This window comes from Oncorhynchus tshawytscha, linkage group LG03 (assembly GCF_018296145.1).
Source record: "Oncorhynchus tshawytscha isolate Ot180627B linkage group LG03, Otsh_v2.0, whole genome shotgun sequence".
Taxonomy (NCBI): domain Eukaryota; kingdom Metazoa; phylum Chordata; class Actinopteri; order Salmoniformes; family Salmonidae; genus Oncorhynchus; species Oncorhynchus tshawytscha.
In genome coordinates, this window is record NC_056431.1 from 24474531 (window position 1) to 24502313 (window position 27783).

Genomic DNA, 27783 nt, shown 5'->3' on the forward strand with positions numbered 1-27783 from the left:
TTGGATTACTGATTTGGATGACTCTTTGCCGGCCTTGACCTACCGATTGCCTGCCCCTTGTATTGTAATAGACTCTGAGACTCGTAATATCCGCCTCCTGTGTCTGAGTCTTGAGCCTGAACCGTGATAGTCACTAAGATTAGTCATTTTCAATTCATCATTCAGTCTGCATATAGTGACATTATGAACATTAATTAGGCATAGAGGTCTTGATGACCATCACTCTGTGTGAATCTGTCCTAATGGACACCATACCCATGAGTTGTCAAACCCTTGCCCTGCATTTTATAAAACAACAACAGCTTTGTAACGCATAGTTATGAAGTATTATAATAAAATGCATATTTTACATACACTAAACATATACGCACAAGGATGCCCTCCATTATCCTTAATTTTAGATTTGTATGTTGTTGAACAGAAGGCTTTGGATGAGAGGGGAACGAGGAGAGGAGGGTGGGAGGGATATTCTTTTACAGATCCTTTCCTTCAGTTCTCCAGTGAAGAAAGTCTTTAAACCTAGCAACAAAGGCCCATTTCCATAAATCTCTTTCTTGTGACTGAAAGAGCGACACACTTTGATGCTATCCTCTTTGAGGATGATATTTACATAATTTTCCAAACTTTCAATCAGTCATTAATCTGTCTAACTAACAGGATGCCTGCTTTCCAAGGATAGTTTCATTAAGTTTTGATGTGTGTTCAGGATAAACATCTCAAAGAAAAAGCATTACATTGATAATTTGTTCTTCCTTTTAATTCGTCTCTGAGTCAGAGGATACTGAGCAAACATGACCCCATGGGCCTCATGTGGGTTATTTGGTGGGCAAGGGCTAGCCCACACAAAGTCCACAACAAGCTCACACCAGCCAAACATGGGCTAGCCCAGCACAGGCTTGCCCAGCACAGGCTAGCCCACAGCAATCCCACATCAGCTCAACACTGTCTAGCCCAGCACTGGCTAGCTCACACCAGTCCCACAGGCTAGCCTACACCAAGCATAATGCAGGCTAGCCCACACCAAGCCCAGCACAAGCTAGCCCACAACAAGCCAAGCTACTTCATAATGTAGTGAAGGGGCTAATTTGAATAGTTTGATCGTGGTTTTCAAATACCCCAATTCATGTTGATAAGTTAAAAAAGAATACAATATAAAAACATTGCTGACACCATTCAAACCAATGAGGGTTTGGAAAGTTCAAAAGTTATTTTTGTGTGCATCCGTTACTGAGAGTGTCATTCCAGTTTAAGTGTTCTGTTGTGTAATGTATCAAAACATTTATCTTGTACACTACAGATGATGAAGTCTGTAAAAAAACAAATAATGAGCGCATGTGACATACGATAAATCAGTATATATATACAGTACCAGTTAAAAGTTTGAACACACCAACCAGGGTTTTTCTTTATTTGCACTATGTTCTACATGATAGTGAAGACATCAAAACTATGAAATAGCACATATGGAATCATGTAGTTACCAAAAAAGTGTTCAACAAAATATATTTTACATTTGAGATTCTTCAAAGTATGACAGCTTTGCACACTCTTGGCATTCTCTCAACCAGCTTCATGAGATAGTCACCTGGAATGCATTTCAAGGTGTTCCTTTTTTTAAACTTCATTTGTGGAATATATTTCCATTTTAATGCGTTTGAGCCAATCAGTTGGGTTGTGACAAGGTAGGGTTGCTATACAGAAGATAGCCCAATTTAATAAAATACCAAGTCCATATTATGGAAAGAGCAGCTAAAACAAGCAAAGAGAAACGACAGTCCATCATTACTTTCAGACATGAAGGTCAGTCAATCCGGAAAATTTCAAGAGCTTTGAAAGTTTCTTCTGCAGATGCAAAAACCATCAAGCACTATGATAAAACTGTCTCTCATGAGGACCGCCACAAGGAAAGGAAGACCCAGAGTTACCTTTGCTGCAGAGGATAAGTTAATTAAAGTTAAAAGCCTCAGAAATCGTTACCAGCCTCAGAAATCGATAATTAACTGCACCACCCGAAGCCCAAATAAATGCTTCACAGACTTCACATCTCAACGCCAACTGTCAAATAAAATAAAATTTTATTGGTCACATACTGTACACATTGTTAGCAGATGTTAATGTGAGTGTAGCGAAATGCTTGTACTTCTAGTTCCGACAAAGCAGTAATATCTAATAAGTAGTCTCACAATTCGACAACAACTACCGAATACACACAAATCTAAGTAAAGGGATGGAATAAGAATATGTACATATAAATATATGGATGAGCGATGACCGAGCGGCATCGGCAAGATGCAATAGATGGTACAGAATACAGTATATTTATGAGATGAGTAATGCAAGATATGTAAAAATTATTAAAGTGGCATTATTAAAGTAACTAGTGATCCATTTATTCAAGTGACCAATGATTTTGAGTCTACATGTAGACAGCAGACTGACTGTGATGGCTGTTTAACAGTCTGATGGCCTTAGGATAGAAGCTGTTTTTCCAGTCTCTCTGTCCCAGCTTTGATACACCTGTACTGACCTCGCCTTCTGGATGGTAACGGGGTGAACAGGCAATGGCTCGGGTGGTTATTGTCCTTAATGATCTTTTTGGCCTTCCTGTGACATCGGGTGCTGTAGGTGTCCTGGAGGACAGGTAGTTTGTCCCCGGTGATGCATTGTGCAGACTGCACCACCCTCTGGAGAGCCTTGCGGTTGTGGCGTTGCAGTTGTCATACCAACCGGTGATACAGCCCGACAGGATGATTGAGTTGGAGACTTTCATGGCCACGCAGTCATGGGTGAACAGGGAGTCCAGGAGAGGGCTGAGCATGCACCCATGTGGGGATCAGCAAAGTGTAAATGTTTTATCCTACCTTCACCACCTGGGAGCGGCCCGTCAGAAGATCCGGGATCCAATTGCACAGGGCGAGGTTGAGACCCAGGGCCTCAAGCTTAATGATGAGCTTGGAGGGTACTATGGTGTTGAATGCTGAGCTGCAGTCAATGAACAGCATTCTTACATTGGTGTTCCTCTTGTCCAGATGGGATAGGGCAGTGTGCAGTGTGATTGCGATAGTATCGTCTGTGGACCTATTGGGGCGGTATGCAAATGGGGCAATAATCATTTAGTTCAGTTATCTTTGTCTTCTTGGGTACAGGAACAATGGTGGCCATCTTGAAGCATGTGAGGACAGCAGACTGGGATAAGAGATTGAATATGTCAGTAAACACACCAGCCAGCTGGTATGCGCATGCTCTTAGGACGTGGCTATTGATGCCGTCTGGGCCGGCTGCCTTGCGAGGGTTAACACGTTTAAAAGTCTTACTCATGTCAGCCACGGAGAAGAAGAGGGGTCCTTGGTAGCGGGCCACGTCGGTGGCACTGTATTATCCTCAAAGCAGGCAAAGAAGGTGTTTATTTGGTCTGGAAGCAAGAAGTTGGTGTCCGTGACGTGGTTTTCATTTTGTAGTCCGTGATTGCCTGTAGACCCTGCCACATACGTCTTGTGTCTGAGCCATTGAATTGCAACTACACTCTGACCCTATACAGACGTTTCACTGTTTATATTTGGCCATATTCCCAGTCATTTTTCAATGCATTCAGTTTTGCACGAATGCCTCCATCTATCCACGGTTTCTGGTTAGGGTAGGTATTAATAGTCAGTGAGTACAACATCTCCAATGCACTTTCTTATAAACTCACTCACAGAGTCAGCGTATAAATCAATGTTATCAAAACTATCTTGAATTGTGGATTCCGAATTGGTCAGACCAGCATTGTATAGTTCTAGTCACGGGTACATCCTGTTTGAGTTTCTGCGTATAGGACGGTAGGAGCTAAATGGAGTCGTGGTCGGATTTGCCGATGGAGGTCGGGGGAGGGCCTTGTATGGATTGCGGAAGTTAGAGTAGCAGTGATCAAGTGTATTGCCCGCACAAGTGCTACATTCAATATGCTGATAGAATTTAGGTAGCCTTGTTCTCAAATTTGCTTTGTTAAAATCCCCAGCTACAATTAATGCAGCCTCTGGATATATGGTTTCCAGGTTGCATAGAGTCCAGTGAAGTTCCTTGAGGGCCTTCGTGGTATCGGCTTGAGGAGGGATATACACTGCTGTGATAATAACAGACAATAATTCTCTTGGGAGATAATATGGTCGGGAATTTGATTGTAAGGAATTCTAGGTCAGGAGAACAAAATTACTTTGAGTTCCTGTATGTTGTTACGATTACACCATGAGTCATTAATCATGAAGCATACATCCCCGCCTTTCTTATTCCCAGAGAGACTTTTTTTCTGTCCGCGTGACGCATAAAGAATCAGAATCAGATCCAATGTCCTGGGTGGTGGTGCGAACAAATTATCCACTTCAGGAAAGTCATATTCCTGGTCATAATATTGGTTGAAGTTGCTCTGATATCCAAAAGTTCTTCCCGGCTGTATGTATTAACAGATAAGATTTTAAATAATACATAAAAAAAAGATGTCATTAAGGCAAAACTCATCAGTCTATTCTTGTTCTGAGAAATTATGACTATTCCATGCAAGAAATTGCCAAGAAACTGAAGATCTGGTACAGCCTTGTGTATTAATCCTTTCACAGAACAGAGCAAACTGGCCCTAACCAGAATAGAAAGAGGAGTGGGAGGCCCCGGTACACAACTGAGCAAGAGGACAAGTACATTAGTGTCTAGTTTGAGAAACAGATGCCTCAACTGGCAGCTTCACTAAATAGTACCCGCAAAACACCAGTCTCAACATCAGCAGTGAAGAGACGACTCCGGGATTCTGGCCCACAAATGCTGATGCTACTCAAGGCCAGTTATATTGCTTCTTTAATCAGAACAACAGTTTAACTGCTCTAACATAATTGCAAAAGGGTTTTGTAATGATCAATTAGCCTTTTAAAATGATATACTTGGATAAGCAACACAATGCGCCTTTGGAACACAGGAGTGATGGATGCTGACAATGGGCCTCTGTACACCTATGTACAGTAGATTTTTCATTAAAAATCTGCCATTCCGAGCTACAATAGTCATTTACATTATTAATAATGTCTACACTGTATTTCTGACCAATCTGATGTTATTTTAATGGACCAAAAATGTGCTTTTCTTTCAAAAACAAGAAAAGTGACCCCAAACTTTTGAACGGTATTGTACATATACAATAGCAACAACTTTCTTGTCTTTCTGATGCAATGTAATGGGCAGCTGATCCAAAATGGTGGGTTTATTTCAGGCAAAGTGAGCGCTGTATTTGGGTCTCCTACTTTGGGGCCAATGTGGAGCCGATGAGCAAAGGTGCATCGGCCCAATGTGGGCAGCCTACACGGGCCAATATTTTGTGGACATGTTTGCTACGTATGCGGTACTGATAACAATTTGAAATAACTTTTTGGTAACACCATGGGGGCTCGTTTACCAGACACATGTTAAGCTTAGTCCTGGACTAAAAATCTTTTTCAATTGAGATATTCCATTGACCTTTCTTTTTAGTCAAGCATTAGGATTAATCTGTTTCTGGTAACGCAGCCCTCAGTGTCAGCAAAACATCTTGTAAAATTGTTTCCAGCCCTCAGAGTCTATATTCCAGCTGGTATGCACCAACGTGTTTACTGAGTAATTGTATTTCAGAAAACTTTACTTTATGGCAGATTTGTCAAATAATTCAAAACAGTCGGTACACTCAATCCATCCCAAGGAGACTGAAACGTATTTGCTAATTTCTTAGTAACCCTAACCCTTTATGCTCATTTCAACAAATCATTGTGCAATAAAATATAAATGATCTCTTTTCTCTTCTATTTTGTTCCTTAAGAAACCTCAAAACTGGTATTATATTCTCGAAAATGTGATCTCTTTTGAAATTAAATGGAGGGAGATTACACTCTGCAATCAGTCTGCAGGCCTACTATTACCGTCCAGTCCATATCATTGTACACTTACTGTTAGCTTTCATTCCCTGCCATTCATATTCAGTTCCTACCTTGTCTCTTGCAGTGATGAAATGTGCTGGTGTTCTCTACATTGTGCTGGACTATCCTACCCTTGATGCCCTCTCCCCTCTCTGCCCATTATTTTTATTCATGGGAGCCAGCCGCTGCTCTGGGGTCTGCCATTTGGCATGCTGATGGCTATGCTTTTAGATTAGCATGTTGCTAACATTCCCCTCTAAAAGGGGGCATGAGAACGCTTATGTTCATGCTTCCAACTGTATATTTGTATTTGAGTGCATTTCGGAATGTTCACCTACAGTACCCACGCTCTTAAGTCAATACAGATTAGTTTGTCAGCAAATAAATAAAATAGTAATGACACTGTGATGAAATGTAAAGTTATTTTTCTTTCTGCTAAGTTAAGAATATAACTAATTTAGTCATTTGCACAGCAAGGTTAAATCAACTCACGCTCAATGGTTGGACCTTAAGACTCGACTCTCTGGGATCTTTCCAGCACCCTACTCTCCATATTACTCTATTCCATGTCTTGGCTAATCAAAACGGCCCATATAAAACTTCTCACACAGACAGCTTTCGCTCTGCGTGCCAAAAGGCAAAATAAAGAGGTCAATCCATATAGTAGCAGTCTGCCGTGTAGCCGAGAGAGTGATAGAAAAAGGTGAACAAATGTCATCATTATAAATCCCAGATATCAATAACTTTCTCCTTAGGCGCAAACATTTGCTCCTTCTCCCATACCCCTTTAACAATATTCATTAGGAGAGAGCCGAGGAGCCTGGATGAACTGTAAGTGAAGCGTGGGCAGTGTGGATGGTTGGAGCAGCGGTGTGGCACCCGGCCAAGGTGCCCTCGGAGGCTCTCTATCTTCGCTGCCCTGAACATAATCCACAGGCTAGGGCCCAGAGACCTCAGGACGGCATGCAGGAGAAGTCCAAGTAAATAGAAGCTGTCAGTCAGCTACTCAGCTCAGCTTCTCGCTCCACACTTTACTCTGTACATTCTCCCCAGCCTTTATTTTTATACAGGAAGACAGGAACTCAGAACCTGTAAAACCCAGAGAAGGATACGTTTGTGAGTTTGTGTGTGTGTGTGTAATGATATGTATGCATTTGAGTGTACAGCACGAGTAATGTACACTGTATTTATATAAGTGCACACCGATAATGTTTGTGTAGTGTGATGTCAACAACAATGACGTAGGTGTCTGCTCCATCCCAAAGTCAACCCCGATGCTTACCCACAAACATTGCATGCATCTCCATGTAAGGTTGAATGCAAAGCGGACATTACAGTAGCTGCCAATTTATACTAATGATGCGTGTGTCACAATGACGCAACATCCTATTGTATTGGTCGTTTATGACGTGTAATTCAAGTGCTAGGGGAAAAAAATGAAATGTTCATGAAAGGTCAGGCAGCCACATGCAGCTTTTAACCTGGCAGGTTTGGTGGTGGCGGCATGGTGTTTGAAACTCGCATCACGCAGCTCAATAGACGACTGCGTTCAGAAAAGGCAGCAGCAGATGATACCGCTGTTTCAGTAGGTGATTTCCAATTTCCATCAGCCAAGTATGAAATTATTGCACTGCCAATGTCACCTGCCAACTTGGAGAGACAGAGAACACACTACAACTGAATCGTCTGTTTGTAGTACAAGGAATGAAACCACCGCCTCTCTATATCGCTTAATCACAGAGATTAATTTAGAAGCATATACGTGTAGAGGCCCAGGTTAGATGAGAGAGCCGGGTGGGGAAAACAGGCATCAAAGTAGGTGCTCGTCGAAATCATTTCTCATGCATGAGTTTTGGCAATATGAGACTCCGCACGAAATGAAGAGTCTATGTTTTGCTATTTAAACCAAGCGGTACAACGGAGGTAAACAGGATGTGTCATTCCTTTTCAAATATTATGAAAACACATCCATGGTACAACGGGAAGCTAATATTTCAATGGTTTGAAATATTTAGAGGGATGATGAGGGTTGTTCATATTGATGCTGGTGTACAGATTTGACTAAGAGAATATGAGAAATCTCAGCACAACCAACTGTGAGTAGATGTTCATAAATAAAATAGGCCTTGAGACAGACAGACAGACAGACTGAGAAAGGGAGAAGGACTCTGTTTGTGCAGCCTTCTGCTATAGGAGTTCAACAATGAACGGTTCACCTCATCCACTCCTATCTAGTTACTGGGACATTCCAGCCCATTAAATAGAATAGATTATTGATTTTGCTCTCTTTGCTAGCTCTGAGATTTTCCATCGGAGCCCATGTGCAGTAAAACGAGTGCTGAGGAAAAGCACTAGTCATTAGGTGCACTGCCACTCAATGATACAGCAGTTATATGGGGTGAGGGGTCATGAAGGACAATGTCGCAACAATACAAAGTATGGGAGTGCACGGGGGCATGCTGTCAAGGCATTATCAACCATGAGGATGAGCTTGCTAACCAACAGCACTGTTCAAAACACCATAGTTGAAGGTGTATCAGCAATACCAAAATGTTCACTTCACAAAAGATTTTCTCCAAAAGGTTTAGCTATTTGTGCTTATCAGCATGGCCGTGGGTATTGATGAAGATCATGTTTTATTGAAGGAGAATATCTGGGAATTATTGATGAGGGCGAGACCACCTGCTATCCAGAAACAGATACAGATCGATAGCCGCAGTGATTATAAAGGCCCGGGAGATTTACATGCGCCGCAAGTTCATAAAAACACATTTATTTCGATTTTTTTTTATTCCAACAGTACATGGAATGGGAGTTATTAATTGTTGAATAAAACATGCAACTGCGAGCCCCTAAGGCGGTCCTGCTTGCGTTCAAGGTGGGAAAATATTGATATCATGACATACATGCTGAGACATTGTGAGATTGCCGAACTAGGCCTTCCCTCAAGGTGATTATATTGACTGTACATGTCTTCAATGGGAGTTTTTGTGGCACTCAGAGCTGGATATTAACCTCGGAGTCAGGGAGGGAATGCGCTCTAGAGGCTCTCTCTCCTCTCGGTCTTCCACAGATGGCAGTAGAACTCTGGGAATGAGGGTCTGGAACACTGACTGAAGCTACATGGATGGTGTGTGAGCAGCAGATACTATCTCAAATTCCAAACTCTGTTTGGAAAGTTGGGAACAACGTATACGGTACTGTTTGCATAGTTACGTTTATTAGCATATGTATGCTTTAGGCTGAATTGCATGATTCTGGTACTCATTATTCATGATAATATTGCATTCTAGAATGCTGCAGTTATTAAACACAATAGCAGATACATCCACAGTCATATATTATGGCTGTGTCCTAAAACTGTTTAATGCTTCCTTCCTCCAACCTTGTTTCTTCAGCTTCTCTCATTGCTCATTGGAGGAAGTCTGAGGGAGGGACCTTTTGATATGCTTTGAGAGTGTTTGAGGAAACAGGAATGGTGAAAGCAATTATTTGGTAGCTAATATCTTTTCAGACAAACTTAGGTTGTGAAAAAATAGCAGCATATGTTTCCATTTTGTGTCCATCAGAGGAGCTATAGTGCTACCTTATGCCTTACAATCACCCTGCCACCGGACTGCATCCAAAGATCCAAAGATTTGGAGGGGGAGAAAATAATTCACATTTTGGTGCCAATTTATTCACTTTTCCACATGCAACAGACACAGCTGAGCAGGGTGTTCAGAGTGGGGAAATGGGTGGTGCGCCTCCCGTCTCATTGACAGAGAGGGAACGGCCATGTTGATTTCACATAATTAAAAACCAAGATACAAACCCAAAATGGAATGCAGAAAATTGAAATGTCAAATAGGAGGGTGACTCATTTGGTTTAGCTAGGGGACAATCAATAGCTCTTTGCAATGCATGTTGGGATACAAATACATGCCATATAAAAAGCAGATTAGCAAGAAAACAAAAATAAGCTAAAATATGTCTTGAAAGGTTGATGTGTCATACAGTCAACTGTAGGCCTACAATTGAATGAATATCCTGAGGTACAAATGACATAGCTACTTCTTTGTGGACCATATTAACCCTGACCTTACTATGCCATATAAATGCAATACACATATCTGGAATTGTATCTGTTAACCCTCAATGTGTTCCTCTCGTTAGACATACTGTATATGCACGTTTTAAAATAATCAGTATAATTTACCCAACAAGGTGCACAGACCTTGCCACCCACACAGAGGACCATATTTAAGCTTCGTGAACAAGCTTGTGATTCTCTCTCTCTCTCTCTCTCTCTCTCTGACTTTCTTTTCTTTCACACGTCTGTTTCAGATTGCCTCCGTACTGTTGTGCCCTGAATTCTGTTCATTAACTTTCATTTTCCCTTCCTTCGCGGCTGTGACGGCCGACTCCTCTCCCTTCACTGACTTGTCTGATAGGATTTGGTCCACTCTCGCCTGATGCAATCTCAGCAGCTCAGCAGCTGCGATCCCTGCTCGTCCCCTGGCAAAATACAACACGCTCCCTCACTGCACACAAGCCCGTCAGCATTCTGCTGCTAACACTACTTTCATTAGAGCTAGATTAAGAATTAAAACACAGGCCGTACTCTCCACATGTTGACAGAACCAGAATCACATCACCTTTATTTCACTTCTTCGTGGGGCTTTGTGTGTGTTAACGCTGGCGAAAGAAACTGCAGTTGACATTGAAAATAAATATGATTTGGGGTTCTGTGAGTTAAAATTTGGTTCCGTGTACCATAGTGTGTTTGTACCTATGCGCGTGCATTTGTTTGTGTTTGTTATACAACAATATACTGTATGTTATCACAGGGGCGCCACTAATTAGCCCGGACATGTTGGCCCTACAACTCAAGCCGCTCCTATACAAACAAGCATTAAATATTGACACGTACAAAACACTTGTACAAACTGAGTGATTTCCAACTTCCTATAAAACCCTGTTTGCTAAAATATATTTTTACAATCTTCGTGAATGTTATGCTATGTTAAAAAAAAAAGAAGACTGTGATGGATTGTTTAATGCAGCATCGGTGGGAAACCAACCCAAGTCATTTTCCATGTGCAAATCCCTCTGGGGGAAAGCCGAAGGTTTGCCTCTGGCTTAACCTGGAAAAGCAGCAGTGGGGAGGGCTGTAGCCTCACCAACAGCTTCCAGGCTTTACAGCTACAAAGCCGTGCTAAGCATGCCTGGGTTTTTGGGGGATTGAGGAAAGGACTTTAGCTATATAGATTCAGTTGTACTAAAATGTTGTTTTTATCTGTTTGTGTTATTGTTGGTTGGTACAATGATGATGTTCACAAATGTTTTTAGGTGTAGTTATGAAGAGATATCTGTCATTTAACCTTTTTTGACTTGATTTATTATCCAGTAAACACACAGCCACCACACAACGTTGTCACAAAGTTGACTCCAAGTTGTGGGCCTCAAAGTGCCATTGCGACTATGCAACAACACTTTTGACAACTCTAAGTAACATTGGGCACTTTTGAAACCCATTCAAGCCCTCATCTTTGCCACTTAAATAGTGTTGTGCTCCAACTCCTGAGCATCATCCACTCTTGAGTTCACTACAGCAGTAAACAAAGAAGACCTTTATTATTTCCTCGGCATTTCCTCTTCAGGTGTAATTTTTCCTGAAATTATACATACAAACAATTCAATTCCAATCTCCATAGAATTAGCTTCTGTTTACCAGGTTTTTAGGGAAATGGATTCGGTCACAATGCAGTCACTGTCAATGCAGCTGTGCTAATCCAATTCACAACACCGGGTGTCCCCTGTTGATTAAATGTCACAGCATTAATGTGTTCATATTATGTTTATTCAAATTGGTGAAAAGGAGGGAAAAGTGAGTGGCAAGTTTGGATTATATTCAGTAGTTGTGATTGTTGCTGTGCATATTATCCATGCATGTACAGTGCCTTCAGGAGTACAAATGTGCTAAACAAATCACATAGTAAGTTCCATGGACTCACTTTGCGTGCATTAATAGTGTTTAACATGATTTTTGAATGATTACCTCATTATCTGTAAGGTCCCTCAGTCGAGCAGGGAATTTCAAACACAAATTCAACTACAAAGACAAGGGAGGTTTTCCTGTTTCGCAAAGAAGGACACCTATTGGTATATCGGTTTTAAAAAAAACAGACATTGAATATCCTTTGAGCATGGTGAAGTTATTAATTACATTTTGGATTTTGTATCAATACACCCAGTCACTACAAAGTTACAAGGGTCCTTCCTAACTCAGTTGCCGGAGAGGAAGGAAACCACTCAGGGATTTCATCATGAGGCCAAAGGTGACTTTTAAATAGTTTAATAGTTGTGATAGGAGAAAACTGACAATGGATCAACCACATTGCAGCTACTCCACAATCCTAACCTACATGAAAAAGTGAGAAGAAGGAAGCTTGTACAGAATAAAAATATTCAAAAATATGCATCCTGTTTGCAATAAGGCACTAAAGTAAAACTGCAAAGAAATTATCTTTACGTCCTGAATGCGAAGCATTTGGGGTAAATCCAACACAGCATATCACTGAGCACCATGGGGAGGCAGGTAGCCTGGCGGTTAGAAGCATTGGAAGACTAACCGAAAGGTTGCTGGATTGAATCCTTGAGCTGACAAGGGAAAAATCTCTCGTTCTTCCCCTGAGCAAGGCAGTTAACCCACTGTTCCCTGGGTGGTGTGGATGTCAATTAAGGCAGCCCTCCACACCTATTTGATTCAGAGGGGTTGGGTCAAATGCGGAAGACACAGTTCAGTTGAATGCATTCAGTTGTACAACTGACTAGGTATCCCCCTTTCCCACTCTTCATATTTTAAAACATGGTGGTGGCTGCATTATGTTATGGGTATGCTTGTCATCTGCAAGGACTATGGAATTTTTTTGAAAAAGAAACGGAAGCACAAGAAAAATCCTCATTCAGTCTACTTTCCAACAGTCGCTGGGAGACAAATTCACCTTTCAGCAGGACAATAACCCAAAACACAAGGGCAAATATAGACTGGAGTTGCTTACCAAGAGGACACTGCATTTTCTTGAGTGCTCTAGTTACAGTTTTGACTGAAAGCTATTTGAAAATCTATGGCAAGACTTGAACATTTTGACTAGCTAAGATCAACAACCAACTTGACAGCTTGAATAATTCGAAATTGAATATTGTGCAATCCAGTTGTGCAAAGCTCTTAGAGACTTACCCAGAAAGACTCACAGCTGTAATCACTGCCAAAACTGATGTGTGAATACTTATGTAAATTAGTTATTTCATTTTCAAAACATTTGCAACTATGTCTAAAACATGTTTTCATTTTGTTAGTATGGGGTACTGTGTGTAGATGGGTGAATTCAGGCTGTAACTGTGGAACAAGTCAAGGGGTATGAATACTTTCTGAAGGCACTGTATCTTACTCAATCAGATGAGAATCCACAGGGCCCTGGGCTTTTTCAATAGATGCATACAATCATTCCAAGATGAAGAATCATTGATTTCCCCACCACATAAGGTCAGATAGAATGTGTACCTAATTGCTTGCATTTTTCAATTTTCTGATACGTTCTCATCACACAAACTTCGGTGTGAACTTCATTTACACCTGTGACAAATGGGTATTTGTAATGGTGAGTCTCAACCTCCATAGAGTTGTCTGTCAAGCTGAATTAGACTAACAATTAATTTAACTTTTAGAGGCAGACATGCAAGGATCCCATGACATCCTATCCTCACCTGCTGCTGTGTAGCACATCCAATATATTCCACCGCACACAAGATCTGACCCTGGATCATTCAGATGGGCCCTCTTAGATGGTATTTGGTATCAAAGATCATATCACAATCTTATATTGTCAGAATAAACAACAAGGACATAACAAATTCAAATATATGCAATCCCTTTATTGAAACCGTAGATGGAACTGAGTGGCAGAGAAATTGAAAGAGAAATTGTGTTGGTGAGTATACAAAGCATTCTAACTATTATAGAAAGGATAGGACAAAGGGGCATGCTTTACTTCTATTTAATTGCAGGGTAAGCTCCTGCCGGTACACTATGTCTCAGTTTATTGTCTCTTTTTCTTTCAGACCGATTGTAAATGTTGCGACAATACTCGCTGTGCCCTGACAGGTTGACAAATGTCTGGAAAACATGCTGATTTAATGAACTGTTTTGTATCTAATTATTGTTGACTGTCAAGAATGGCTTCATGGGTTCCAGAAAATGTGTCAAACCCTGAATAGTGTGTTTGCACATGGATAACAGATAGTCAAATCAAATCAACTCAAATTGTATTTGTCACATGCGCAGAATACAACAGGTGTAGACTTTACAGTGAAATGCTTACTGACAAGCCCTTAACCAACGATGAGGTTTTAAGAAAATCCCCCCCACACCATTTTTTTTTTCAAGTAAGAGACAAGAAAAACAAATAATTAAAGAGCAGCAGTAAATAACAATAGCGGGGCTATATACAGGGGGTACCAGTACAGAGTCAATGTGCTGGGGCTCCGGTGTCAAGGTAACTGAGATAATTATGGACCTAGACTTGGCGCTCCGGTACCGCTTGCCGTGCAGTAGCAGAGCGAACAGTCTATGACTAGGGTGGCTGGAGTCTTTGATGATTTTTAGGGCCTTCCTCTGACACCACCTGGTATAGAGGTCCTGGATGGCAGGAAACAACTCTCTGTTGTGCGTGCCATACCAGGCAGTGATGCAACCCTTCAGGATGCACTCAATGGTGCAGCTGTAAAATCTTTTGAGGATCTGAGGACCCATGCCAAATCTTTTCAGTCTCCAGAGGAGGAATAGATTTTCTTGTGCCCTGTTCATGACTGTCTTGGTGTGCTTGGACCATGTTAGTTAGTTTTTTATGTGGACGCCAAGGAACTTGGCTCTCAACCTGCTCCACTACAGCCCTGTCGATGAGAATTGAGAAGTGCTCGGTTCTCTTTTTCTAGTAGTCCACAATCATCTCCTTTGTCTTGATTACATTGAGGGAGAGGTTGTTGTCCCGGCACCACATGGCCAGGTCTCTGACCTCCTTCCTATAGGCTGTCTCATCGTTGTCGGTGATCAGGCCTACCACTGTTGTGTCATCAGCAAACTTAATGATGGCGTTGGAGTTGTGCCTGGCCGTGCAGTCATGAGTGAACAGGGAGTACAGGAGGGGACTGAGCACGCACCCTTGAGGGGCCCCCGTGTTGAGGATCAGCGTGGTGGATGTGTTGTTACCTACCCTTACCACCTGGGGGCGGCCCTTCAGGAAGTCTAGGATACAGTTGCAGAGGGAGAATTTTAGTCCCAGGGTCCTTAGCTTAGTGATGCGCTTTGAGGGCACTATGGTGTTGAACGCTGAGCTATAGTCAATGAACAGCATTCTCTCATACGTCTTCCTTTCGTCCAGGTGGGAAAGGACAGTGTGGAATGCAATAGAGATTGCATTATCTGTGGATCTGTTGGTGCAGTATGCAAATTGGAGTGGGTCTATGGTGTCTGGGATAATGGTGTTGATGTGAGCCATGACCAGCCTTCAAAGCATTTCATGACTGCAGAAGTGAATGCCAAGGGTCTGTAGTCATTTAGGCAGGTTACCTTAGTGTTCTTGGGCACAGGGACTATGGTGGTATGCTTGAAACATGTTGGTATTACAGACTCAGACAGGGAGAGGTTGAAAATGTCAGTGAAGCCACTTGCCAGTTGGTCAGCGCATGCTCGGAGTACACGTCCTGGTAATCCATCTGGCCCAGCGGCCTTGTGAATGTTGACCTGTTCAAAGGTCTTACTCACATTGGCTGCGGAGAGCGTGATCACATAGTCACCAGGAACAGCTGATGCTCAAATAAGAACAAATTCATATTTACAATGACTAGAAAGATATGATACATGCTTTACCTTACAACAGTAGTTGGCTGAACAAAGAACAGGAACAAATGAGGACACCATGGAGACCTCTAATGAGGGAAAATCACACTATCTTTATTCTGTCCGTCCGGTCAGTGGGATTTAGCTAATTTGGAGGGTTATATGGTGATTTTATGGTAGGGAGGCGGTAGGGATCCAGGATACAGAATAATTGCATCTGAATATGTGATAAAAGAAACTCAAGGAAATCAAATTAAAGTCTCCTTTGGTTTATTAAACTTTAGGGTCCGCCCCCTTTTTAATAAAAAAAAAAACTCCTTATATACTTCCATTCATTTTTTAGACTGGTACCAGGGGACCTTCAGATGAGTCTTGTGAGGCCTGTGGTTGTCTCACCTTTCCACAGAGTGGTCATATCAGTGTGTAGCCCAAACTGTTCCTGCACTACAGGAAGAAGTTGTCAGATCGGCTGTACCGACCTCAGACGAGTCACAATACACTTGTGGGGGTCTTAGAGTAAAACGAGAACACCATCGTGTTCGTGAGAGTCTCGTCTTTCCATAGAGGGGTCATGATAGTTTTTAGGCCAAACCAGACACTACAAGCGATGTCTCAAGGATGCGATGTCTCAAGGATGTCTCAAGGTTTGACAAACACTGTTCAATTACCTTTCACTGCAGATGTGGAAGTGCGACATTGGCAGATACAGATGGACTGAAAAGACATCCAATGTAAAAATGATTATATCTCTAGCATAAATTGACAGATTTTATGAAGATTGTTTTATTGTGCTAATTTGATTTCTGCGGGGGCGCGGACATCGACTAGGGGGTTTTAAAGTACCATTCAAATAGTAGAACATTCAGTGACCAAAAATACTCTGTGGACAAATATAAGTGGAGTCCTATTGTCGACACCGTACAGGTCAAATAATTATAGGTGTTGAATGAGTACTCCTAAATACACATCTAATAAACCTATAGAGTAAGGAACTTCATCAACCAACAACATTGTATCTTTTGTTTCCTTTCAACAAAAAAATAAACCTTTAACAATAACCCAACACTACAACTGGCCAACAAAGAGTGGCAATGCAGAAAATCAGAGATCAGATGTTTGAAGATCCAGGTAACCTGAGTGCCTCTGGTTAAAACAGACAAAAATCTTCATATGTCACTGTCCCATTAATATGACGTCCATATTAGGACACATTCATGGCAGTTGTCACTCTGTCCTAATATGGACAAGAAACATTAATCTGTATAAACACATTCAAGTTACTGAAAAATCTGAAATCATGCTTCATGGACAGTGAGGCTGTAATAGTTTGGTTGTGGTAAGTGTAGGCAGTTGAACCTATTTCTCCTCCTTTACCCTTGAGTAAAAGGCTTTAGGACCTCACCCAGTTTCGACCAGCTTGCACCACTGTACGGCTGCATGGGGTACTCTGTGGGGTAGCGTGCAGCGTGCTCCTGATGTAGGTAAACCGTATTCAAGGTAATATATGCAAATTCTACCCAGAACCCCCTTTGAGCTCAATCTCTAGAGGGATCCTCTCTCTTATGACCTTGATGAGGTCGCCCATGCCTGCGCTCACTACTCTCACTCACAACCCCTGGCACAGCACAAGTGGTTATATATAGTATGCAGAAAATGACTAATGGCAAAGCAAAACAACAATTTATTGCCTTGGTTTAATAGTATCTCAGAAACAAGGTTAATCTAATTTGCTCTTAGAAAGGGGAGGTAATTATAGACTTTTGGGGGGGGGGGGCAACATGGCCAGTTTCAGAGGATGGCTAAGTAACACTGTAGAACACCATTGGTAATTACAATAGCCAATTTTCCTCTCTTGTCAAGATTATGTATTGTTTCCCGTGTACTTTTCCCATCGATGGGCCCAGTCCTACAATAGACCTAAATTTACGTAAAGTTTTCATGCACACAAATGTTTGAATTAAGATGGGTTTTAGAAAGTGGAGCTTTTGTGTTTTGTGTCTGAGATCCACATATAGGCAATCTACCATATAAATCATCAGTGAGTATGTAGAGCCAAGACATTTTGTGAGCATGTGGAACCTAGCAACACTCAATAAATGCCAGAGGTTAAAAAAAGAAACAATTGTGACTTTGGTTATGAATGGTTCTGTGGGAATTGTGTATACAGTTAACTGAAAAATAAGAAGTCCCCCAAGATATGTCTCATCATCTCTGCTTAACATACAAGGAGTCTGGTTGTTAATTAAACCATTTTGCAAATTAGCTGAACACATGACAGGGCATTTCTAAATACACAGCTAGTTTATGGTGGAGGGATAACCTTTGTGCTTTCGCATCACAGTGTAGTACTATAGCATACACTCACACATAAATCACAAACATGGCCCAATACAAATAGTGTAGTTATTCCCTCCGAAAGGCATTCAAACAAGCAAAGCATCAATATAGACACAAAGTAGAGTCGCAATTCAACAACTCAAACACGAGACATATGTGGCAAGGTCTACAGTCAATCCCGGATTACAAAAGGAAAACCAGCACCGTTGCGGACATCAACGTGTTGCTCCCAGACAAATTAAACAACTTCTTTGCTCGCTTTGAGGACAATGGAGTGCCACTGACACGGCACACTACTGGGGGCTCTCCTTCTCTGTGGCCAACATTTGTGTTGGCTCCCTCTCTGGCCAACAGCAGAGGGAGCACACCCCATCCACATCGACAGGACAGTAATGGAGAAGGTGGAAAGTTTTAAGTTCCTCGGCGTACACATCATGGACACACTGAAATGGTCCATCCACACAGACAGTGTGGTGAAGAAAGTGCCTCTTCAACCTCAGGAGGCTGAAGAAATTTGGCTTGTCACCTAAAACCCTCACAAACTTTTACAGATGCACACCGCCTGGTACGGCAAATGCACCGACGTCAACCGCAAGGCTCTCCAGAGGGTAGTGCGGTTTGCACAGAAAACTACCTCCCCTCCAGGATACCTACAGTACCCGATGTCACAGGAAGGCCAAAAAGATCATCAAGGACAACAACCACCCGAGCCACTGCCTGTTCAACCCGCTATCATCCAGAAGGCGAGGTCAGTACAGGTGCATCAAAGCGGGGACTGAGAGACTGAAAAACAGCTTCTTTCTCCAAGGCCATCAGACTGTTAAACAGCCATGACTAACATAGAGGCTGCTGCCAACATACAGACTCAAATCTCTGGCCACTTAAATGGATTTAATGAAGGTATCACTAGTCACTTTTAATAACGCCACTTTAATAATGTTTACATATCCTACATTACTCATCTCATATGTATACACTGTATTCTATACCATCCACTGCATCTTGCCTATGCCGTACAACCATCGCTCATCCATATATTTATATGTACATATTATTACTCTTCCCTTTACATTTGTGTGTACAAGGTAGTCATTGTGAATTTGTTAGATTTCTTGTTAGATATTACTGCACTGTCAGAACTAGAAGCATAAGCATTTCGCTACACTCGCATTAACATCTGCTAACCATATGTATGTGACCAAAAACATTTGATTTGAAATGGCAGTATGAGTATGTCAAAGTTTCTATGAATATGTATATATTTCACATATGATATATTTCCGAACATATATTTATTAAGAAGTACAAAATGCAGTCTTTGTCTTCCCCCTCTAATAAGCTAATTTCACACATTTCAAACCCTTTGGTTTCTTCTCTGTTCATGTACTGGTGTTGATTTCACAAGATCATTGGCAGAATATAAGTGGCCATAGGAATGGAAATTTGACATATAATTGGATTAGGATTAGGGTTTAACAATACTTCAGAGGTCACTGTCCTTTTCATATGTCCACAACATGATTAGAGAATATAGATAGCGCATCTCCTGTATTAAAAACATTTTTAATTGAATATGCCAAGGATATTTAATTTCCTAACACGTATGATTTGGGAATTATATTGTTGTCTCTTCCTGTAAGGTGAATGGCACTTAGAAGCTACATGTTTCGCCCATGATATTAAACAGCCTGCCCTGTTCCTCTCTAGGGTAGTACAAAAGTAATATTGAAATATTTTACAGGCCATATGCAGTCCATTTGCAGCAAACATATCTCCGCTAGACTATACCCCGGAGCAGCAGCACGCATTCTGGCTGCTGGTAGGAATTCTCTCTTGTCACGTCTCCCTCCTGCCTCCCTCCCCATCCCCTCCTCATTGACAGTCCAGTCACATTGGAAACAATTCTCAGGCAATAATTGCAATAAACAAAAAAAAGGTTTATCTGGGAGGAACAGCAATCCCTGTGAATACGCTCGAGCATGGGGAGTGGAGGAAAAATGTTACAAGAATAAAACCTTGATATTCATGGAAAGAATGAAATCAATTTGAACCACATACATATCTAATTTTCTCCCTAGTCCTGTTTAAGTTGCTTGATGCTAAGGTATAAATAATGGTTTCCACAGTTTGGAGTGTGCCGTCTCCCAACTCCCTGCGTTTGATAATTGTAGATTAGTTGGTGCTGGTGTTATTAGAACCTGGGTAAGCTTCCACTTGATTGCGTAGAATGGCAGGGGGAAGAAGCCTTGTGCAGCAATTGCTACTTTGGTTGTCGTCCCATTGTCTATTAAGTGTAGTAGGTAAGGCCTTTGGAGCTTCACCACTAGTGTGTGTGGTTATATTCCCAAATTAACTGCATACCCTGAATGTTGACACGATCCAACGCCAACATGTTTGGAGCTAGCGTTTTTATCGAGAGAACTCCTGAGGTGCTACGCCTCTACAAATAGCACTAGTAGGTATCGTCAAATGAGAGTGGGAGCCAGAAGAGCCCTTTACGTGAGAGGTGGAATTACATTTTTGTGACATTTATTTCCCTCTCCAGTAGTGCACAGGGCCCATTTGGTGGTGCCGTGGGGCTTGTTTGGGAGACTATCGGTGCCCGCGTTGGGTCCATTAGAAAGACGTTCACTACGCCTGTTGAGAAAAAAAACTGGCTTGTCACCGCCACCGTTGTGAATTGCTAGGCGGTTAAGGAACAAGCTTCTACAGATAGCTTAAAAGTGCACTTTATCACACCCTGGGGAATCAGTGGGAATCAGATAGTGGGGCACGATTGCTTGGTTTTCCTTCTCCTTTTCATTTCCTACAGTATGTGAATGGATAGAGGCGGAAGAGGATGCACATGAAATTTCATGACACTATAAGGACATTAGCACAGGTGTTAGAGTTTGTAAGAACATGAGGAACGAGTTTGGTATTAGTCATGTTGCATTTGCCGGCCATGTTTCCCTGTGTTATCCAGAGGTGGCTGTAGACAAAAAAAAGTGAGGCCTAAATATGCATCAAATGGATTAAACAAAATTGGAGACGAATCTTGCCTAAATTCTTTCAATGCCTGTTGGGGGTATGAAGGCACAATACATTAATTGGTCTGCACAATGAATACAAAAACATACAGGTCCCTCAGATTATTGTAAGACTCTGTCCAAAGGTTCTGACACACTACATTGAACAACACTTTTTTTTAAACACCCACTTTGCCTATTTACACTATGCTGCCCACGTTTAACCCTCTAACAGTTGTCTGTGAATTTAATTCATCACACCAAGCAATGGAACAACAAGACACACAGCTGTGTGGTAGAACCAGTGCCAAATTGGTCACATTTGGCCACATTTTCTGTCTCTCCTTCCAGGCGATCCCCTGCTCGGTGCCATCATTAGAGACCTGTCCTATCAGCCAATGGAGGGGGTAGGCTGGGGCTAGGCTGCTGGGGCTGGGCAGACTGTGCTTCATGCCGGGGTTAGACCACTGCTGTGGGAGCATCTGACTGGGAGACACTGATGAATGTCAGGAGACTGGAGACCCACTGGCAATCTGGCAGCCAGAGACACTGATGGGAGATCACCATCGATCTGTGTCATGTCTGCAGGGTTGGAGGCGCCCGAGATCTGGCCACTGACCAATGAACACTGGGTCGAAAGTCTCCACTGCAGCTGGAGTCTCCATTCCATTATTTTTGGAGTCTTTATATTCTCTGATTATGCTAAATCACATTAGGACTTATGCACATCTAAAAATTTATGTAACCATCTTTTGGTGGACACTACATTCACTCTAAAACTTTTCCCTGTAAATTTACAGCATTGTTCTGGCACCAGAGATGACAGCTTAATACTGTAATTTGGCTTCACAGCAGAGATGCTGTAATATATTTTACAGTACTATTTTTCTTACTGTAAAGCATTTTCTTGCTGTAAATCTATGCAGGAGAGCATCCGTAACAATCCTCATCAGTTCTGATTTGTCAGCTCTTCTCACCCCTAGGACAAGCATAGACAAATAAATAATAGAATGAGAGACAGAGCACACCAGGGCTGTTGCTCTGTGGGTAAAAATACATATCAAGTGTGTGTGTGTGTGTGTGTGTGTATTTATCCCACTAGAGGTCTTCATTCAAACTCAGTGAGCTCTTGGAAGAGTGAGGAAATGTAGGGGTCAATAACAGCTGGCTTCCTTAGGGCCACCTTGTCATGCACTTTGTCCCATCTTCAGGGTTCATCATCTTGGGTTGATTCGAACCAGGAAGCTGTAAAGCCATATATCCAATATAGTTCATTAAATTCATGAGGCATTGAACAAATACAAATAAGACAGCTAGATACATCTACTTTAACCCCTAGCTAACTAATAAAACATTGCTATAGCTTACACAATGCAACATATTATTTTACCAGACTCACAACATTTTCCTTTCTTTCTGTGCCACAAAACAAGGTTAGCAAATAAAACATGAAGTAAATGAACAGTTGGCTAGCAATAAAGATACTTATAAACAAGGTACCTTATAAACAAGATTAAAAGGTTCCAGCAGCTGCTGGAAATATCCGTCCACTTTACCGCAGCTTCAAGAAGTTATTTACGAAAATAGTCTGAGCTTCATGTGTCTCACCCGACAACATGAGGTTGGCGCCTGAAACGGATCATTTTAATTTGCAGTAGGCATAAGCTATTACTTGTGTACATTGTGACATCATCTAACTGAGCAGCAGCAGATAGGGAGAGCTCCTCCAAAAATGTGATTCTTTTTCGTAAGTTACTTAGTTTTTAGTGAACAGTTTCGTTGTTTCAATGCACTGCTGTGTTCTCCATATCTGGTGATATCAGTAGATGTTTTTCTATTGAGAAAGTTGCTTGATTTTGAGAGAGATTGATTGATCAACATGGCTCTGAAAGCTAGCTAATCTACTAATTCATCTTGATCATCTGGTAAGAACCAAGAAGTAGTATTGAGAAAGGATTGAGGTACTAGGACATAAGGACAATGGGAAGAGAGAAAAATAGGATAAAACCAACAGGGAAAACATGATTTGGAGGATTTCTGGAGGATTTTGCCTTCAGAACAGCATCAATTTGTCGGGGCATGGACTCTACAAGGTGTTGAAGCTTTCCATAGGGATGCTGGCACATGTTGACTCCAATGCTTCCCACAGTTGTGTCAAGTTAACTCAATGTCCTTCGGATGGTGTACCATTCTTGATACACACGGGAAACCGATTCCAGCACTAAGACCGCGGTCAACGAGCTGAATGAGGCCATAAGCAAACACGAAAATGCTCATCCAGAAGCAGCGCTCCAGGTGACCCGGTGTGACTAGGGTGGGTAGGGTGTGACTAGGGTGGGTGGTCTAGTTTTTTATTTTCTATGTTGGCCTGGTATGGTTCCCAATCAGAGGCAGCTGTTTATCATTGTCTCTGATTGGAGATCATATTTAGGCAGCATTTTCCCACCTGTTGTTTGTGGGATCTTGATTTTGTATTGTTGCTTTTTAGCCCTACAAAGCTGTACGTTTTCGTTTGTTACTCTTTCTTGTTTTGTGCTGGTTATCATAAATAAAAATGATTAACGCTGCATCTTGGTCCGACCCTCCTTCCAACAAGATCGTTACACCCGGGGGCAGGCAAACTTAAATCTGTTTGACCTCATTTCTACAGTACCAGCATGTCACATGTGCAACCAGAAGAAAAAAAAAACTCTAGACCACCTTTACTCCACACACAGAGACACATACAAAGCTTTCCCTCAGCCTCCATTTGACAAATCTGACCATAATGTTATCCTCCTGATTCCTGCTTACAAGCAAAAGCAGGAAGTACCAGTGATTCGCTCAATACAGAGGTGGTCAGATGACGTGGATGCTACGCTACAGGACTGTTTTGCTAGCACAGACTTGAATATGTTCTGGGATTTATCCAATGGCATTAAGGAGTATACTACCTCAGACATCGGCTTCATCAAAAAAGTGCACCACAAGTACATATCCCAACCAGAAGCCATGGATTACAGGCAACATCTGCATTGAGATAAAGGCTAGAGCGTGACACTAATCCGAACACTTATAAGACATCCCGCTACGCCCTCAGATGAACCATCAAACAAGCAAAGTGTAAATACAGGATTACGATTGAATCCTACTACACCGGCTCTGACGCTCGTCGGATGTGTCAGGGCTTGAAAACTATTACTGACTACAAAGGGAAATCCAGCCATGAGCTGCCCAGTGACGCGAGCCTACCAGATAAGCTAAATTACTTTTATGCTTGCTTCGAGGCAAGCAACACCAAAGCATGCATGAGAGCCACTTTAGCCATACCTACATGTACAAATTACCTCGACTAACTTGTACCCCCGCACATTGACTCAGTACCGGTACCCCCTGTATATAGCCTCGTTATTGTTATTTTATTGTGTTACTTTATATTATTTTTTACTTTCGTTTATTTAGTAAATATTAACTCTTTTTTGAACTGCATTGTTGGTTAGCATTTCACAGTAAGGTGTTGTACACCTACACCTGTTGTATTCAGTGCATGTGACATACAATTTGTTTTGATTTGAAACGGCTGAGCGTGAATAACCCAGCAACGTTGCAATTCATGACACAAACCGGTGCGCCTCGCACCTACTACCATTATCTGTTCAAAAGCACTTAAAGATGTTGTTTTGCCCATTCATCCTCTAAATGGCTCACATACACAATCCATATTTCAATTGTCTCAAGGCTTAAAAATCCTTCTTTAATAACCTGTCTCATCATCTACACTGATTGAAATGGATTTAACAATTAACATCAGTAAGGGATCATAGGCTGACCAGGTGAATCCAGGTAAAAGCTATGTCATTGAAAGAGCTTAGTCAGTGTTTGAATTCTCAGTGTATTTTCATCATAAAATGTGCATTATTTAAAAAGTTGCATGCAAGTGAAGCACCATGAAATTCACCCCGAGCAGATGTACGACCTAGTACACTTGAACAAACGTTCAAGTAAATGTCTTTGCTAGGAAAGAAACTGCTCTGGGACAAAGCTAAAATCGAAATAAGATGAACTCTGCCATCCATTCTGAAAGATCACCACCAGCACCCACCCAGTACCACTCTACACCAACCAGCCACATCCAGAGAGGCCAGCTCTATCCTACACCACCAGGCCCTATCCAGAGAAGCCAACACCACCCTGCACCACCAGACCCCATCCAGAGAGGCCAGCTCTATCCTACCCCATCGGACCCCATCCAGAGAGGCCAGCTCTATCCTACCCCATCGGACCCCATCCAGAGAGGCCAGCTCTATCCTACCCCATCGGATCCCAGCTCTATCCTACCCCATCGGACTCCATCCAGAGAGGCCAACACCACCCTGTACCATCGGGCCCCATCCAGAGAGGCCAGCTTCAACCTACACCATCAGGTCCCTTCCAGAGAGGACAGATCCACTCTACACCATCGGGTCCCTTCCAGAGAGGACTGATCCACCCTACACCATCGGGTCCCTTCCAGAGAGGACAGCTCCACCCTACACCATCAGGCCCCATCCAGAGAGGACAGCTCCACCCTACACCATCAGGCCCCATCCAGAGAGGACAGCTCCACCCTACACCATCGGGCCCCATCCAGAGAGGACAGCTCCACCCTGCACCATCGGGCCCCATCCAGAGTGGCAAACACCACCCTGAACCATCACCCCCCTTCTAGAGTGGACAATATCCCACCACCCCACTACTCCTCATGCTAACAGGACAACACCCCAATCAGAAAAGACCAACAGTCCAGCAAGACAGCTATGCAGAAGTGGCATGAAGAATAGAGCACCCTACTGCAGCCGAGCTAAACCAGATAAGGTATCTATCTGCTGAACATTATCCGCAAAAAAAATCCATTCATTTCTTTTTTGTTATTATCAGAAATAGAATTATTAGAAATACAACCTATTATCATTATGATTTCAGTTTTAGATAAGCTACCCGAGGAACGATTCAAGTTAACCCACATAAATAAATGTATGTCCCTTTCAAGTAGAAGCTTCTTACTGTGACTAATGCCTGATCATATCTTCAGCAATGCTGCAGAGCTTTACTCCAAAGCAATATCAGTGTCATGCCCTGATCTGTTTCACCTGTCCTTGTGCTTGTCTCCACCCCCCTCCAGGTGTCGCCCATTTTCCCCATTATCCCCTGGGAACTTATGCCTGTGTATTCTCTCTGTCTGTGCCAGTTAATTTTGTTCATCACACCTACCAGTGGTTTCCCTTGAGCCTGTCTTTGCTATAGTCCCTGTTTTCTAGTTTCCTGGTTTTGACCATTCCTGGCTGCCCTGACCCTGCCTGCTATCCTGGATTACCGACCTCTGCCTAACCTGAGCCTGCCTGCTGTTCCGGGACCTCTCTCGATTATTGATCCCTGCCTGCCTTGACCTGTCATTTGCCTGCCCCTGTTTGAAAGAATAAACTTTTGTTTCTTGAACACTGTCTGCACCTGTGTCATACCTTAAAACATGATAATCAGTTCCCATTGGTTTTGTAGAGGACTCTTCTTATCAACTGTATGCAATAATTTCCTCTCTGTTGTCTTAGAAATTCAGCATTCTTTGTGTTGATCTTGCCAACTCTATCTGATAGGAGGTTAATATCACAGTAATACTATTGGGCAACAACTCTGTTTTTGAATCCAAACATCTCATCTATGCTTATAAAAGGGTCTTAGATTCATTGTTCTTTCTCTTGTGTTCTTGACCTTTGCTGCTGAGATAGCTACACTCTTTCTCCCATGAGCTATGGGCCTTGGCACAACAAGTCATGTTTTTTTGTTGTTTCTTTCTCTCTCTGACCATGCCGTTAGCAGTTGAAGTTAATCTTCAATAACATAGACCCTGGAGAAAAATAGGTGTATTCAAAGAGAACGAATCATGTTGGGAAGTAGATGTTCATTCTCCCCTGTCCTCAGTGATTTTCTTCCCAGAACAAAATGACAGGATGTAATTTATAACCCCAAACTCTAGCCTGTGGTTGACCAATTAGAATTTCTTGCAGTAAAATTGGGCCAATGGCCAAATAACAAGTATCCCGTATCAGGCTGAATGTGTAGAAGATTTGGACCAATGAGAACCTGACACATGTAGCTATGAGTCCAGAACTGAAATTCCTACACAGATTCTAAACAGATGTTGAACCGAAAAACAACAATTTCCATTGATTGTTCATTCCCTATTGACGTTTAGTCCTCTGCATTGTGCGTTATCTTAAAATATTTGTAGAATGCTTAGAATAATGCCTTGTCAATGCATTGCCACTTAATGTTTATGTAAATCAATTCATTTTACAAAGTAATTATGTACACTTGTATTTAGAATTCCAGTCTCAGACATGTCTTCATTGCCTATTACTTTAACTTGACCATAAAAAAGTAATATGATTATGATTATTAACCCTGCATTATAATTATATAAAAACACTTAGATATTCTGTGTTTCTATTTACAGTAGTGATGTACAGCTGGAGACATTTTTGTTTTTCACAAGAGTAGCAAACAACGTTTCCAGGATAAGCTATTAGCAGGAAAAAAGACTCTTCAACCATTACAAAAGAATAGTCTAATAGCTCAGTTACTGTAGGTGTGACAAACACCCCTCCCCAAAATGCAAAAAAAAATTTGTATCCAC

At 41.9% G+C, this 27783-nt stretch overlaps 1 protein-coding gene across 1 annotated transcript in view; it reads left to right on the forward strand.

The window, feature by feature from the left end:
* The window catches only part of LOC121841006 (extensin-2-like), a 62809-nt gene extending 36988 nt beyond the window's left edge, over nucleotides 1-25821 (forward strand). The window contains exon 3 of the mRNA XM_042306733.1: nucleotides 25198-25821. Coding sequence (XP_042162667.1) covers nucleotides 25198-25821 — 624 coding nt within the window. The remainder of the gene's footprint in view (nucleotides 1-25197) is intronic.
* The last annotated feature ends 1962 nt before the right edge of the window (nucleotides 25822-27783 follow it).